The sequence below is a fragment of the Lutra lutra genome, chromosome 2 (assembly GCF_902655055.1).
Source record: "Lutra lutra chromosome 2, mLutLut1.2, whole genome shotgun sequence".
Lineage (NCBI taxonomy): Eukaryota > Metazoa > Chordata > Mammalia > Carnivora > Mustelidae > Lutra > Lutra lutra.
The window spans coordinates 53,703,432-53,719,547 of NC_062279.1; the positions used below are offsets into that span (position 1 = coordinate 53,703,432).

Below are 16,116 nucleotides of genomic sequence, written 5' to 3' on the forward strand. Positions count from 1 at the left end.
ATTGCTTATGTCCAGATAGTACTTTGCTCCATCATAAAAAGGAAGATTGGTATAGTTTTACTTACTCCAAAATTCCATAGAACTTCATCATATCCTTAATATGATCCTTATATTCTATATATTGTCCCATGTTTTCTTCTTTCTCAATGGATTCAAGAATGGGTGTATTAACAAAGCCTGGGCAAATGGCATTCAGTCTAACACCACTGTTCATGAGATTAGCTGCCATCTGTGGATCAGAAGTAGAAGGTTGCAGGTTTCAGTTGCTTTCTAAATGTATACCATGGGACACACTGATAATTAAAACCATTTCAAAGACTCTGATGTGAAAAATACTAGTCAGATATTCTTCTAGCGATCTAACAAAGACAATGTTAAGGTTGACTGGTAGCAGAAAATAAAAGAATACATACTTAAAGCATTAAATTAATTCCTGAAAGCTTCAGATAATTAATTCTTTAAAAATCAATATTTCTGGGAAACTCCTGAAAATACTTGATTATCTAAGCTTCTCTTATCTACTGAACTCTGCAGGAAGCGAAACGTAAAAAGCCAAGGCTCAGAAATTAGTATCTCAGGTTTGCCTTCAAAGATTGTATAACAAGAGAATATTTCCTTAAAAAATACTGTTAGGGGTAAGTCTGGGACTCTGATTCTAAAGACACTCTTGATAATATGCACTATGCAGAAGACAATGTAAGCATCTTCAGACTAGCATTTCTTGGTTCAAATTCAACCTATTGATTTTATTTGAACTATTTACAAAACAAAAGATAGTCAATTATTTTTGGATTCCATTTACTTACTTGCTAAAGTTTCTTTGTAACCCCTAAAATCAACAGTCATGGAGCACTTGGGGTCGTTTATGGATAAGCACAGAGCAAATGTTCCAACTACGATTAAAAAATGCCCTTGTTTCAGCTCTTACACTATAAACAAACATCCTCTTTGTGATATATTCAGTCTATGTCTTTCCCATTTTTGTGCCTTTTGTTGGTGACTTTGCTACTTAAAACGCCTCCCAAGCATAGTGGTGAAGTGCTGTTCAGTGGTCCCAAGCGAGGGAAGTCTGTGATGCGCCTTACAGAGAAAGCTCATGTGTTAGATAAGGTTCCTTCAGGCATGAGGTATAAATACTGTTGCTCATGTTCATATATTACATAGTGAACACCATGCATATTAAATAACATGTCTTCACATAGAAATATATGTAAGACTAGGCTATGTATGGTCAAGATGCTGTGAGCATAGGCTCGAAGGAACCCCACATTTCCCTGAGGAACAACAGTTCAGTATTCTCTGATGCAGTGTTCGCAAGTGATTTTATAGAGCTAACTACCACAAATAATGAGAATTGACGGTACGGATTTACGTTCTTATCATTGTAAATAGGAAATTCCTGGTATTTAAAAATTGTTTTATTTTTTTAATTTAAATTCAATTAGCCAACATATGGTACATCATTAGTTCTTGGTGTAGAGTTCAGTGATTCACTAGTGCATATAACACCCAGTGCTCATCAGGTTTATTTTGTTTTGTAATACTTTTATGTGTTCATTAAAAGTTGAATTAAAGATTAAATCTATGCAAAGTAAATAAAATATTTCAATAAATTTGAATTAAGAGCATGAGAGCTGCTTATCTTCCCTTTTGACTGAACATTTACCATTCATGCATCTAGTTTCTCTATCCCCATCTCTTCTCCATCTGTCTGGCCCTTCTCTTGTCTCACCTCGATTAATCACGGCAGTGATTCCCCCAAACTGTTCTATCCTCTTCTACACCTGTCCTAATACATTCTCTAAACAATAGCCAGAATGGTCTTCTGAAAATGGAAACCTGATCTTGTCACTCCTTTGCATAATAGACTTGCTGATGGCTGCAGTTAGAATCCATCTGAGCTCATTCCTGTGGTCCATAAGCTGCTTTTTGATTAGCTTCTGCTTCTGACTCTCCCCTTGCTCCTCAGGTTCCATTCAAAATGCCCCCTTTCAGTTAATAAAAAGGCAAGCATTCTTACTTCATGCCACCAGTGCATGTAGTCAATCAGGCCTAAGATATTTTTCTTAGCTCTGTACACCTGTCACCCTAGGCCCCATGGAGACGTCATCCTTGACTACTCTCTCCGGTAAATTCCCGTCCCATCCCTCTGTGCTAGCCTTTTTATCTCCAACGATAAGTAATATCTAGAGCACAATACATATTCTACTCAAGAAGGCCTGAAGTTAACAATTTTTACATTTGGAGTCAATTTTAAAAATAAAGAGTGCCTTCCTTTTTTTTTTTTTTTAACCCTGAGGAAATTTTTCAATAACACATCTGTGTTTAGGGACTTCATTTTTAAGAGATCTCTTCTTCATTTGCTCCTTGATGGGATCTGAAAACCACTTTTATAATAACGATTATAGGATAATTTATTTTTCTCTCTTTAAACCAGATGCACTGAATTCCGAATTTATTCCTTCTGCTTTCTAGAACTCATGTTTCACATATGCACAGAAAGAGAACAAGAGATAGTGCGGTTGTTAGATCCTCACCGCTGCTGAGCGTGTGAATCCAATTATGCCGTGCTTTGAAGCACAATAAACAGGCTGTTGTGCCACAGGCATGAGCCCTGAAACAAACAAAACATTTAAAGAATTTCACTAAAAAATAAGCAGACAAAAATCCAATAATTGCTACACGATTGAGTAATTTGTGCCTGTTCCATCTGAAGCTTATTCTACAAAATACACGAAAATAATTACGAGACAATTTTCCTTCCATGATCTCTACTATACTGGCCAGAATTGATGGCGTGTAAGTTACAGCCTAGGAATGAAGCCAAGAGTGATATGGAAGTCCGTCTGTCTTCCTGACCCTTGGTCAAGACAAGTAAATGTTATCTGAAACATAAGCAGAATCACCTTTAAACCCAGTAAGTTACCACCAATTTTCAGTTTTTAAGACTTGATTTTTAAAAAGTATCTATTCTACATTTTGTAAAACTTCCAAATGGCTGAAGTGTAAATTTCGGAAAAGAGACTTGGAGAGGACTTGTCTTTGCTATGAATTAGTAGACATTTCCCCCATCACTGACTGTACTGATGATCCCTCTAAAGGATTTAAGAAAAGTCAAAGTAACCGCTTTTGATTCTGATCTGTAAAAGATGCTTAGTTCTTCTTGTCCATGACTCAGGTAAAGAAGGCCAGAAATTAAAAAAAAAAAAAAAAAAAAGAAAAGAAAAGAAAGCCAGAAATAAAGATGTATGGTGCTATTTTGTTTCATTTCATAATCATGTGCTCTAACAGAATTCAAGCAATTTCAGAATTGGTTTAAATTTCCACACATACACAATAGTAAGTATTGGAATGTATGATTAAATTCTTGGCCTGCAGAAACAGTAATTGTAACACACTTAGCATCTCTTCCCCCTTACCTCCTGCCCAACCCTCAAAAAGATACAAAACAATAGGCAAGACCTTTTACTGAAATGTTACTATCTAGTTTATTTCTCATCATTGTCAATTCCATGATCAACAGCAATTAGAGTTAGAGCCATCTGTACATTTCAGTTTTTAACAAATTTCCCCCATTAACTCATTTTAACATTTTTCCAGTTGGTGATTTCTGAGTCAAGAAACAGTGATCTCTGATTACTATAATGTTATTAATATCAAATGTCACGCTAATAAGACTAAATTATTCTGCTGAGACATGTTCATCTCCACCCAGCTAACCAGTCCCAGAGCACCACCAATCAGTTGTTGAGTGTGTTATGCCAAAGTTCAGCAATAAATGAGACCTTAACCACTCTCTGGGTGCCTGCCAGGTCTCAATTTATAAAGTATGTTTGCTCAAGAGCACTTTAAATCACTGAGGACGGTAGATCACACATAGCGCGTCCACCCAGTGATCTCAAAGGACTATACCGTATGGCTCTCTTGTTGTTGTTTCTTAGGTTAAGTAAAATGTGTGAGTTAATTAAGTTCATCGATGTCAGTCAACAAGAATTTATGATGCCTGCACAGGGTACACAGGTGTGTTTGGGGTTGTGGACAAAGGGAATAAAGTAGGAGCAGCCAGGCATTGGGGCTGCGTGCTCTAAGTTCCTTGCTGTTTGCCTCTCCGTAAAACTTTACAAGACAAAGGAAGTTGGTTGAAGAATGGTGTTCACGGATGGCAGGAAATGCAGAATAACCCTTCATCAGAGATAAGCTGACACAGCCACCGAAACAAAAAGCATAAGGACACCATTCATAAATGTTGTCAAAGATGAATTTGGGATGAATTTTTGTTACTTGTGTGAAGGTACTGAACTTCTGAACCCAAGCTAGTTCAAAGTGTCACAGAAGTGAAATAAATCAAATAAGGTGGTTCCATTTAAGAAGCAAGCACAAAACACAGACATTCCTCTAAAGGTACAATTGGAAAGGTGACCAGAATGTGAAAAGTTTGTTTGCATTTTTAAAGTGGCACTTGCCTTTATGAATCTTGTTAACATTATAATGACATTTTCACTGACATCCTGAAAAATGTCTACTTGTGCATTGCTTTCCCTTTCTGATATTAGCTCAAAGGCTGTATAAGTCAGTATCAAACATTCAGAAATTGTGTCCATTTTAATTTTTTTACAGCTTTACTAAGGTATAACGGACACACAATAAACCCCATATATTTAAAGCATTCAGTCTGATAAATTCTGACATATGTATACACTCATGAAACCATGATAATGGTTTCATGGAAATCAAGATAATGAACATATCCATCACCAAAAAGTCTCCTCTTGCTTGCCCCTTTGTCGTCTCTTCCTTCTGCTTTCCCCCTCCTTCTAGGCAAACACTGTTCTGCTTTGTGTCACTGTAGTTTGCCTTTTCTAGAAGTTTATACAAACGTAATCATATATTATAAAATCTTTTGGTCTGACTTCTTTCACTCAGGATTATTAGAAGCTTTATCTATGCTGTAGTGTATATTAATAGCTCATTTTTCCTTTTTTTTTTCTGAATAGTATTCCACTGTAAGGATATACCCATCAATTGCATATACATTCACCTGTTGATAGATATCTGGATTGTTTTTACTTTTAGGGTATTATAAGTTAAGAGAATTCTTTTTTTCAATTACTTAAGCAAGTCACAGTTAACTTAGTTAAATAGAGATTTTTTTTTTCTTTATCTTCCCATATATATAGATTTTCACTGTTGCTTCTTATTTTTCAAACAGGTAGGGTGGGTTAGTGATTTGCAGTATTTTCTCCCCAGCTTGCCAATGGACAGTCCAGGTGGAGACTTACCATCTGTACCTCAGTTTGCTATAGTGAAAAGAAGACAAAATGGATCAAGAAAGTTTTTTTTTTAAGGTTTTGTTTTTATTTTTAACTATGATTTTTTCTGAATATTTCAGACATCCAACATTTTCTATTAGACCTCAAGAGCCACTTCTCTTTTACACACAATATTATTGCTATTGTGGTTTAGTTTCAGTATTGGTCAACTGTACTTCTGTTACTTACCTTCACCCTACAATACTAATATATGTTGTTTCTATGTGCTTCAAATAAAAATATATTCTGAGGCTGGGACTCAGGGTCAGCACATAGAATTGTGCAGCGTGTGCATGTTATGACTCTGGAAACACCATTAACTTGGTTGTGTAAATTGTGCACTGCCCTAGCCCTCCCACCCCCTATGCTCCCACCCCCGCCAAATTTCTGCTGTTTACAACCTGCACAACTATACGTGGCAGCCATCTCTGGTAGAGGAGGATGACTGAACAAAAGAGACTGTGAAGAAAGAACCAGTGGAGGTAGGAAGAAAACAAGTTAGGTACCCTGCCATAGAAATTAAAGATAGTATTCTAAGAAGCCAAGAGTGGTCACTGTTATCAAAAGCAAAATCAGGGGCGCCTGGGTGGCTCAGTGGGTTAAAGCCTCTGCCTTCAGCTCAGGTCATGATCCCAGGGTCCTGGGATCGAGCCCCACATCGGGCTCTCTGCGCGGCAGGGAGCCCGCTTCCTCCTCTCTCTCTCTCTGCCTGCCTCGCTGCCTACCTGTGATCTCTGTCAAATTAAAAAAAAAAAAAAAATCTTTAAAAAAAAAAAAAGAGCAAAATCAAATGAGAGTCATGCCCCTTGAGATGTGAACATGTCTCAAGATCACTTATCTATAAGTAACACCCATAGTCTCACATTTTCCTCCAGCTACAGTTCTGTATCTCTTGACAACACAAAGTACTGAAAAGAGTTTCTCTACTCCTTGTTTCTACTCTCCTTGCTTCCCATTTGCTGCCCAACTCACTCTACTCGAATTTTCATTTCACTGCTCCCATCAAACAGATCTCATGACCAACATTTTCTTATACTATTTAACCACTCAAAAATGTCCTTTTAATCAAAGTTGTCGAGAGGGACTATAGCACAGTGGTTTGGACTTTGGGTGCTAGGCTGACTGAGTTAAGAAAAAAAACCTTTTTTTTTCAGTGAGAACATTTTACTTTTAAGATTCTTTTTTTAAATTTATTTGAGAGAAAGAATGCATGCAAGCACAAGCAGGGGGAGTGACAGAGGGAGAGGGAGAAGCAGATTCCCCGCTGAGCAGGGGAGCCGGATGTGGGACTGGATCTTAGGACCCTGGGATCATGACCTGAGTTGAAGGCAGATGCTTAACTGACTGAGCAGTCACCCAGGTGTCCCCAAATTCAAATTTTGAATCCATCACAATGAGCTATGTGACCTTTGAAGAAGTGAGGGCTACCAAGGTGTTTCTGTTCTGTAAACTAGAGCCATCATGGTAGCAGCTGAGTCCCAATTGAGCTAATTTACATAAAATTCTTTAAGCAGTGCCTGGCACATAATAAGCTGTACAATTTGCTATTATCTTATATAAATATTTTTCCTTGGGATGAAACATCTCCAGATCTTGTTTTATAGACTTACTTATCCACATTATATCTTTTTATCAGAATGTACATTTTGACATTTGAATTAAAATGCCACAAATCTGGTCCATGTCCTAACTTGCTTTGGTTTCTGAACCCTGGCAAACCGTGGGCTGTTGTTAATCCTAATTCAAGAGGATTTACAGAAGTACATTAATTTAAGATCTGTGTGTTTAGTAGCTTTCAAGTACCAGGCATAGAGAAGTAGTCTTTAAAATATATTGAGGGGCACCTGGGTGGCTCAGTTGGTTGAGCACCTGCCTTCAGCCCAAGTCATGATCTCGGGGTCCTGGGATCGAGTCCAGCATCAGGCTCCCTGCCCAGTGGGGAGTCTGCTTCTCCTTCTGCCTCTGCCCCTGCTCCTGTGCTCGCTCACTCTCACTCTCTTTTTCTTTCTTTCAAATAAATAAAAAATTAAATACTCTATTGAAATGTGTCAGACTAATGAGAAGACCCCTGGTGCAGGGCAGAGAGTAGACCTTCATTGGCTGAACTGCTAGATTGGTGCCTGTCATCTGACTTCAAGGGACTTTTGCCAGTATTAGAACTCCATGACCAGCTGCTGGAATTAATTTGGGTTTCTAACATCTTGCAAATTGATACCTATAGACACAGGCTCTTCATGTTAAAGGACTTAACAACAACAAAACAAGGGATTGTGGCAACAAGATGGCAGTCTCCAAAGAAATGACATTTAAAAAAAAATATTGTAAGACATTTTTATTTATATTTAAAAGGTCAAGAATAGAGTATTTATCTCTAAAACTCTCTCTCTAAACTCTCTGAAGCTTTTATCTTTAAAACTCTAGACCCAGAATGGTACAAAGTTCACTCTAGACCCAGAATGGTGCAACGTTCACCTACAGAATCCCAAAACGACTCTCACCAAAATATAACATGTCTAATTAGTTATAGGATTGTTTATCATGACAATAGGTTTAGAAAAAAAAAATCAAAAGAAGGAGAAATTCTACCCACAAAATAGAGAAATAGTTTCTACAACCACTCAGGATAATAACACCAAATAGTCACTGACTGATGAGATAATTACGAAGAAAAATTTAAATACCTGAAAATTACATATGCAATTACAGAACATACAAGGAAGTCATTTAGAAAAATATAGTTTCCATTTCCACATTAGTTCTTCCATCGTTAATATCCTTTCTGCCCATATTTACAACAGATAGCTTTAATCCCTATGTCTCATAGAAGTTAAAAACTCAAAAAGATCTTGTGTAAAAAACTGAAATCCGTTCGGACAGGGCAATTGTACTGGACCTCCAAAGGTCCAAAAGATTTTCTTTTAAATGGGTAGAAGCCATAGGAAACAGATTACACAGAAGTGCTAAAGAATTCAGCTTAGGAAAATAAATTGAGAGTCTAAGGATACCAGTCTTTGCATGATAAATGGTAGCTCAACAGCTATGCCAAAAAGCAGGAAACTGAGCCCCTCATGTTTTCTTTACAATGCAAAAGGAAACCATGTACCCACCTTTCTGTTTTTAACTATCACTTCTCTAAGAGGAGGGAAAAGGGAGAACTGGTGAGAATCTGTTTATGTTCATGCAGAAAGCTGACCAAAGTAATGGGGACACTTCCCCATTATGTGATGTTCCACATAACAGAACACATTATCCGATGCTGCTTTTTTTCTCTCAGTATATTGTCTGCCATTAACAAACCGTGTTTTATTTATTTATTTGAGAGAGAGAGAGAGAGAGCGCACAAGCAAGCAGTGGGAGGGGCAGAGGGGGAGGGAGAAGGAGGGGAAAGAATCCCACGCAGATTCCCGGCTGAGCAGGGAGCCCTCCGCGGGGCTTGATCTCACAACTTGGAGATCATGACCTGAGCTGAAATCAGGAATCAGATGCTTAACTGACTGAGACACCCAGGTGCCCCTAAATCATGTTTTAAAGTGTGACAGGACATAAAAAGTGGTCTAAACCTTCCTAAAACCACTACATCTTCTATAATAAAAATCTCTCCAGAAAGGTAATTTTGTTTGTTAATAATTAACTTTACTAATTCTTGGAAAGTGGCTTCTAATGTTCCAACAAAATTTTCCTTCCTAGAAGTTCAGGCATTGCCTGTGCTGTGATCAGAGGAAACGGAGATGAACTTCCATAGCCATTCCATGAATCTCTGGAGGCTAGTTGCTCAAAGTGTGGCTAGTCCTTGGACTAGCACCAGAATTTCATGACCTCTCCTAGACCTACTGAGTCAGAATTTACATCTGAACAAAATCCCTAGGTATCTAAGCATCTAGGTAATCATCTATGCATGTTAGTTCCAGAAGACTATTCATTGCCTAATCTGGCTAGGAAACCCTAAACATTTTTATCCATTCCTCAAAAGGCCAATTCATATATATTTCATCTTTCTTATTGATTCCTTCTAGTCTGTACCTTCTTAATCATTTTAAGCCATAAGACAGCACAATGGACACCATGAAGCACGTTGACTGTACTAAACAAGAAAGGTGGCTTGCAGGTTCTTAACAGTTGGCATCTGGCCAATGAAGATCAAGATAATGTAGGATCACCTACTCTATGGCATACACTTATAATAATGGCAAAATAAAATCTGCTGTTATTACTACTGCTAATTCTCAACACATTTTCCAAGTTATATACAGTTGTTTGAAATAAGTTGTAGGGAGTTGGTAAAAGGTAAAACTCATATAACCAAGAGTTTATCACAATGCCTGTGACTTGGCATTTCCTAAATATGTTAGGTCTTCTTTTTACTTTTGGCCTGGAGATGAAAGAAGGTGATGAGTATTTTAGCTCACCTGAAATTTCTGCTCTGTTATAACATTCCAGTCCCACTACTGCTCTTCAGGCCATGGGAGACCCAGGGCCTTGAAATTCAGTATCCTGTTTCTGTTAAAAAAGTCTATGCCATTTTGAGGAACCTCCATGCTGCTTTCCAGAGTGGTTGCACCAGCTTGCATTCCCACCAACATGACCCAGCAATTGCACTGCTGGGTATTTACCCTAAAGATACAAATGTAGTGATCCGAAGGGGCACGTGCACCCGAATGTTTATAGCAGCAATGTCTACAATAGCCAAACTATGGAAAGAACCTAGATGTCCATCAACAGACGAATGGATAAAGAAGATGTGGTATATATACACAATGGAATACTATGCAGCCATCAAAAGAAATGAAATCTTGCCATTTGCGACGATGTGGATGGAACTAGAGGGTATCATGCTTAGCGAAATAAGTCAATCGGAGAAAGACAACTATCATATGATCTCCCTGATATGAGGGAGAGGAGATGCAACATGGGGGGTTGAGGGGGTAGGAGAAGAATAAATGAAACAAGATGGGATTGGGAGGGAGACAAACCATAAGTGACTCTTAATCTCACAAAACAAACTGAGGGTTGATGGGGGAAGGGGGTTGGGAGAGGAGGATGGGGTTATGGATATTGGGGAGGGTATGAGCTATGGTGAGTGCTGTGAAGTGTGTAAACCTGGCGATTCGCAGACCTGTACCCCTGGGGATAAAAATATATGTTTATAAAGCTGTAAAAAAAAAAAAAAAAAAAAAAAAAAGAAAGAAAGGATGAATACCCAAGTTTTGTAGCAACATGGACGGGACTGGAAGAGATTATGCTGAGTGAAATAAGTCAAGCAGAGAGAGTCAATTATCATATGGTTTCACTTATTTGTGGAGCATAACAAATAGCATGGAGGACAAGGGGAGATGGAGAGGAGAAGGGAGTTGAGGGAAATTGGAAGGGGAGGTGAACCATGAGAGACTATGGACTCTGAAAAACGATCTGAGAATTTTGAAGGGGTGGGGGGTGGGAGGTTGGGGGCACCAGGTGGTGGGTATTGTAGAGGGCACGGATTGCATGGAGCACTGGGTGTGGTGCAAAAATAATGAATACTGTTATGCTGAAAAAATAAAAAAACTAGAAAAAAAAAAAAGTCTATGCCATGCTATCCATTTGGTTCCACCATGCTCATAAGAGATACTGGTATATAGCTCTTCATGTAGAATATTTACCTAGTTACTCTCATACCCCCCTTCTCCTTTCTGTACATGCTTAATGTAGGTTTAAGTAGAAGCTGCTCCTTACAGAGGTATCTTTAGCACATTCACCTCAACACAAATGTCAAGCTAATTATATCAGTTTAGATGAAACATATAGCCAAGTAAGTAAGATACTGGGTTGGTATTTTAGAAATCAATGATTTTTTCAAGTATTTTCTTGAGACTCTAAATGTTTTTAAGTTTTCTTACTTACTATTTTCCATCTCAGGAAATGAGACCCTAATAGGATCTCTCACAAAATGCCCCTGAGTGGTTGTCCCAAAGGCACAGAGGATACCCCCAGAGCTCACTAGGACCTCTGCAGCTAAGTACATAGGCAAGTGGGAGAAGGATTAGCAGGCAGATTGCTTTTCCTGTGACAACTACTTCTTCCTTCCCACTGTCAGAAGCAATGAACTGTATAAGAAGCACACTTGACTCTCATGGGATGTCTTGTGCCAGATGATGGGTGTCAAACCCGACTTCAGGCTGATCTGTTGTTGTTCCTCTCAATTTTTTTTTTTTAATAGTTAAGGATGACTATGTCAACATGAGCGCAGCTTTACATACTGTGTTTATAGACAGAAACTCATAGAGAGGAGTCTAGTGGTCAACAGCGCTCAGAACATCTTCTGGAGCTCCCAGCTGGCGCACACCCTTCCCTCAATACACGGTGGAATCACTCTCCATTTGACTCCTGTTTGTTAAACTTATTAATTGCATTTGATACTTGGTCTGCGTCAGTGGTCATTACTCATTAACTTCTCTGCCCAAACCAGTGTTTCAACTTAAGGTTTTACTGACAGCATAAGAGACTGTGAGGAAAGACTGGTAGAGTTGAACAGCACCCACAGCTATTCCATTAGTGGACTGACCAGTGGGAGGGAAGTAGGAACAAATCTGAAGAAAGAAAGTTCAGAAAACACTTTTGGAAAACACAGAGGAAGTAAGCATTAGAAATTTGGTCATTTATACCTCAATAAAGCTGAGGTGAAAAAATACTTTGACTCTGGCAACTCCTCAGACATTTTGGTCATCTGACCTCTCCCAACAGGCTATGACTTCAAGGGTATAAAACTCTTGGTAACATTTCTGAGGAAAATGTAAAGCCAGAGAGGTTCTCACTGATCTTTTTCTACTATTACAAAATCCTGAGTGTTTATCAAACTCATCTCACTGTGGGAAGAAGAGATGTTCTTGCTGATTGGATAGACGACAGGGTAATTTATCTTCATCCTCTTTGTGAGATTAAAGGACATTAATGCCAAAGCCCAGGTGGGAAGAAAGGTGACAAAGCTTGTCCAGGTTGGCCAGTGACAAAAAAGAAACAGTATAAAGGCATCAGGTATGGAGGTTGGGCATTATGGAGGGAGAGTACGTCCCTACATAAGCATGAAGGCACCAAATTAAACACAATGGACAAAGATAAGCTATGCAATCATTATAAGCAGAGATACCCTGCTGGCTGGGAGGAATAGTAGGTGGAGAAGAAGTCTGGAATGCTATGATATTCATTAAATTGTAAGAGTGCCAGAAAGGTAATTTGAAACCAAGATGATCTTATTGCTGAATCTGTATTTATTCAGTTTCATCTGCATGACTAGAGAAAGATCCACACATGGTTCCCAATATTGACTCTGAAACAGGTAGAAGCCAATGAACACCCAGAGGTGGGTAGTGTGATAAAGCAAGCTCTTCGCCAAGAGAGCAAAGTGGACGTCTAATTGTAATCCTTAAATTGCGCTTGCCAAAGATGTGTTTTGACTTGTGCCTTTGGTAAGCTCCTCAGATGTTTTCAGGGCTTTACTCTGTGTGTCAAATGGGGCAAAAGCTTAAGATATCACTGAGGGTTAGTCATGTGGTCTTGAAATTAAAGCAGTGCCCAGAAGGCTTGAAGATAACTAGCACATTTCCCTGGTTTAATGGAGTTAGACGAATTCAGTTTCTTTTACCTCAGAATTGGGCTAAACTCATCAGGGATAGAGAGCCAAATTAACAATCTCATGGACAGAAGAGTTAGATAACCCGGTGGTTAAGACAGAAGAGGTCCTGAATCAGGTTGCTCACGTGGGAATTCCAGCTTTACTGCTTCCTTGCTGTGTAAGCTTGTGCAAGATACTCAAATTCTCCTACCTGGATTTCCTTCCCTACAAAAGGGAGATTATAGAATCCACTTTGTGGGGTGGTTGTATTAAATGAGGTAAGGCACACACAATGTTTAAAATAGTAGCATGTAAACAGTAAGTGTTCAATGAATGTTAAGTGTGATGACACCTTTAAATATTTTTATTGGCTAAAATGCAGTACTGCATTGTACATCTTTATTCATGCTCTGAGGCAAATAAGCCTCCTTTTTTTTTTTTTTTAAAGCCTCCTCTTATGGTACAGAATGTCTTGAATAGAGTTCTAAATTGATTCAACCTTGAGGCTTCCAGACTTCCTGGGAATGAAAGAAGTACTTCCAGTGACAGAAGGGCAAGGGGCTCCCTGAACAGAATTCAAGCTTCCCCAGTCCTTGTTAGCCCTTTAGCTTTAAGACACAACCCATGGGATTATCTCTTGATCACCACCCCAGGTTTTTGTACATTTCTATTTTTATTAAGATATCGAATACTTCTTATTAATTCTCTAATTGCTTATGTATTTTTCTTTATAATTTTATTTCAAAATAGTGCAGATATAGCCATGGCAATTTGACTCTAGGGTTTCAGACTCCCAGAATTTAAATGTGGCTCTCTCTTAGGCCAAATATCTAAGTCTTGCCCATGCTCTCACCTTTTACCACATCCTCAGAATTGAAATCTTATCATTTATAAGTAGATATTACATTAGGAAAAATAACCAATTTACCCTGAAAAACTTGTAGAATTCATTCTATAATAACTTTAGGGATGTTATTTTGTCTTTAAGCAACCCAGAAATGGAAATGCTCATTTGTTTTTTGTGAACTTCTCAAGAAGGAGATTTCTAAGCCTCCCTTGGTGGCAGTTTAAAGAGACTTAAGGACCATCTGACAATGACACACAGAGGAAGAAGAAAGAACAATGATGGGAAGCAGATCTCTGGTGTTGTCACAGGTGTCTCCACAACTGACCCCTGAAATACAACTGGAGCTGGGAGGTGAGGCACAATGGGAGAGGCGGGGAACACCTGTTTTGAGCACCTGTTTTGAAATTACCACATGACTGAAACCAGATAATGTAAGGAAGTGTCCCTATTTTGGGACAAGCAGAGTTTAGACCACTCACTGTCAATACTGGTCAGACTTCTAAAACTTCAAATGAAATTATCATTTGAACTACTGAAAAAGCATTGGTGATTTTTTCCCCCCTAGAATTTTAGAAGTCAAATCATCTGGTTGAGTTGTTCCAAAGTTTCTGCCAAAGACTTAAAGCCACTATTGAGTAATATGGTATCAGGTGGTACTAAATCCTACTGTCCTGACTAAGACAGAGTTTGGATTGCACATTGTGGTAAAGATGGTTAGCCGTGGACTGGAATCCGTTCCTTTCTTAGGCACAGAGCTAGACTACATTCTCAGGCCCTCTTGTAGTTAGATGAGCCATGAGATCAAATTCTGTTCTGGAACCTCAACAAGAGTGAGGTTTGCCATTACTGGGCTGGGGGTAAAAGGGTTTAGAAAAGCAGCTTTTCCCCCCTTTCCCCCAGTGTTCTCTATTTCTGCTACAGAGAAAGGAGTCCCCCATCCCACGGCACCCCACCCCCACCAGCATAACTACGGAAGCTCCGTGTCAGAGACCTCAGCTAGCCAGTTTTCCCAATGACTGCCTATAGAAGAGGGTCCCAGCAACAAGAATCTTGCCCGGGACCGATACATGAGTGAGAAATATGCTTATCCTAAATTTAAGCCATTACATTTTTGGGTCTATGTATTACAGCCATTTAGCATTGAAGGATGGCAGAATAATTCACCCCAAAATGTACCACTTTGGCTTAAGGATTATTTAGAACTAAAGGCACTTGAAAAACAGCAGGTGTAAGTAAGATGGGCTTTCTGACCTCTCCTTTTGCTCCTGAAAGCAGGTGATGAAACTCCCATGTAAAATATGTCCTTCCTATACCAGTAGGAAAGAAACATTCTTATCATCAGAGATGGGGAGTCCAGGCCAGGGAAATCTGTACAGACCTTCTTAAAATAATTCTCACCTTCCTTTAAGCCCCCTATATATTTTAGTGGTTTTCCCATAATTACCTCTTTTTGTTCACCCTTGTTTATAAATGCTTAGGCCTAGTCATTCTTGGGTCTTGGTTTTTCTATGGGGACTCTCATGTACATTTAAAAATCTATACACTTTTTTCTTGCTCATCTGTCTTATGTCAGTTTAATTCTCAGGCCTGGCCAGAGACCCTAAGAAACTACAGGTAAAGTCTGGCCTCCCCTACAACAGATTTCAATTACGATATACTCTTTCTAAAGTCACATGGGACTAGAGATACCTTACTGGCTCTAGCACTCTTTTACTTTGTCAAAGATGTTTTCATATGCATTACTGCTCAGTGCCACAGTAAGTGAGCTTAAAAAGTCACAGTTTAAAGTGACAGAAGTAAACCTATACTCCAAACTCCTGATATTATGCAATAGAAAAGTCCACAGAGCCAGTAAAAACAAAACCAAGTAATTAAACAAATTTTAAGTTCCCAAGTTGATAATAAATATACTTTGAATATCTACTTCTGTGATCCAAATTATCAGTAGGAAGTTATTATTTATTTTTTAAAAATTTTTTTTATTTATTCATTTGACAGATAGAGATCACAAGTAGGCAGAGGGACAGGCAGCGAGAGAGGAGGAAGCAGGCTCCCCGCTGAGCAGAGAGCCCGATGCGGGGCTCAATCCCAGGACCCTGGGACCATGACCTGAGCCGAAGGCAGAGGCTTTAGCCCACTGAGCCACCCAGGCGCCCCAGTAGGAAGTTATTATTAATGAAGATTTATTTTTGTGGTCCAAATTACCAATAGGAAATTGTTATGAATGTCATACTTGTTCTTACCTGCTAAAGAGGACATATTGATAATGATGCCGCCTTCACCTCCGTTTTGCTTACTCATGTAATCCAAGCCAAGGTAGGTTCCGCTGATAACAGAAACCTAATCCAGAGACATAAACGGGAATAGCAACATAG

General features: G+C 38.9%; 1 protein-coding gene across 2 annotated transcripts in view; it reads right to left on the reverse strand.

Annotated features, from left to right (window-relative positions):
- Nucleotides 1-16,116, reverse strand: part of HPGD (15-hydroxyprostaglandin dehydrogenase) — a 31,267-nt gene that overhangs the window by 3,170 nt on the left and 11,981 nt on the right. The window contains exons 4-6 of one of the 2 annotated variants that reach the window (XM_047717424.1): nt 15,985-16,081; nt 2,538-2,614; nt 66-229 (exon numbers count right to left, since the gene is read on the reverse strand). In XM_047717424.1, the coding sequence (XP_047573380.1) occupies nt 66-229; nt 2,538-2,614; nt 15,985-16,081 (338 nt within the window). Of the gene's footprint in view, nt 1-65; nt 230-2,537; nt 2,615-15,684; nt 15,701-15,914; nt 16,082-16,116 lie in introns of those variants that run through there. The other variant, XM_047717425.1, reaches the window with a different exon arrangement.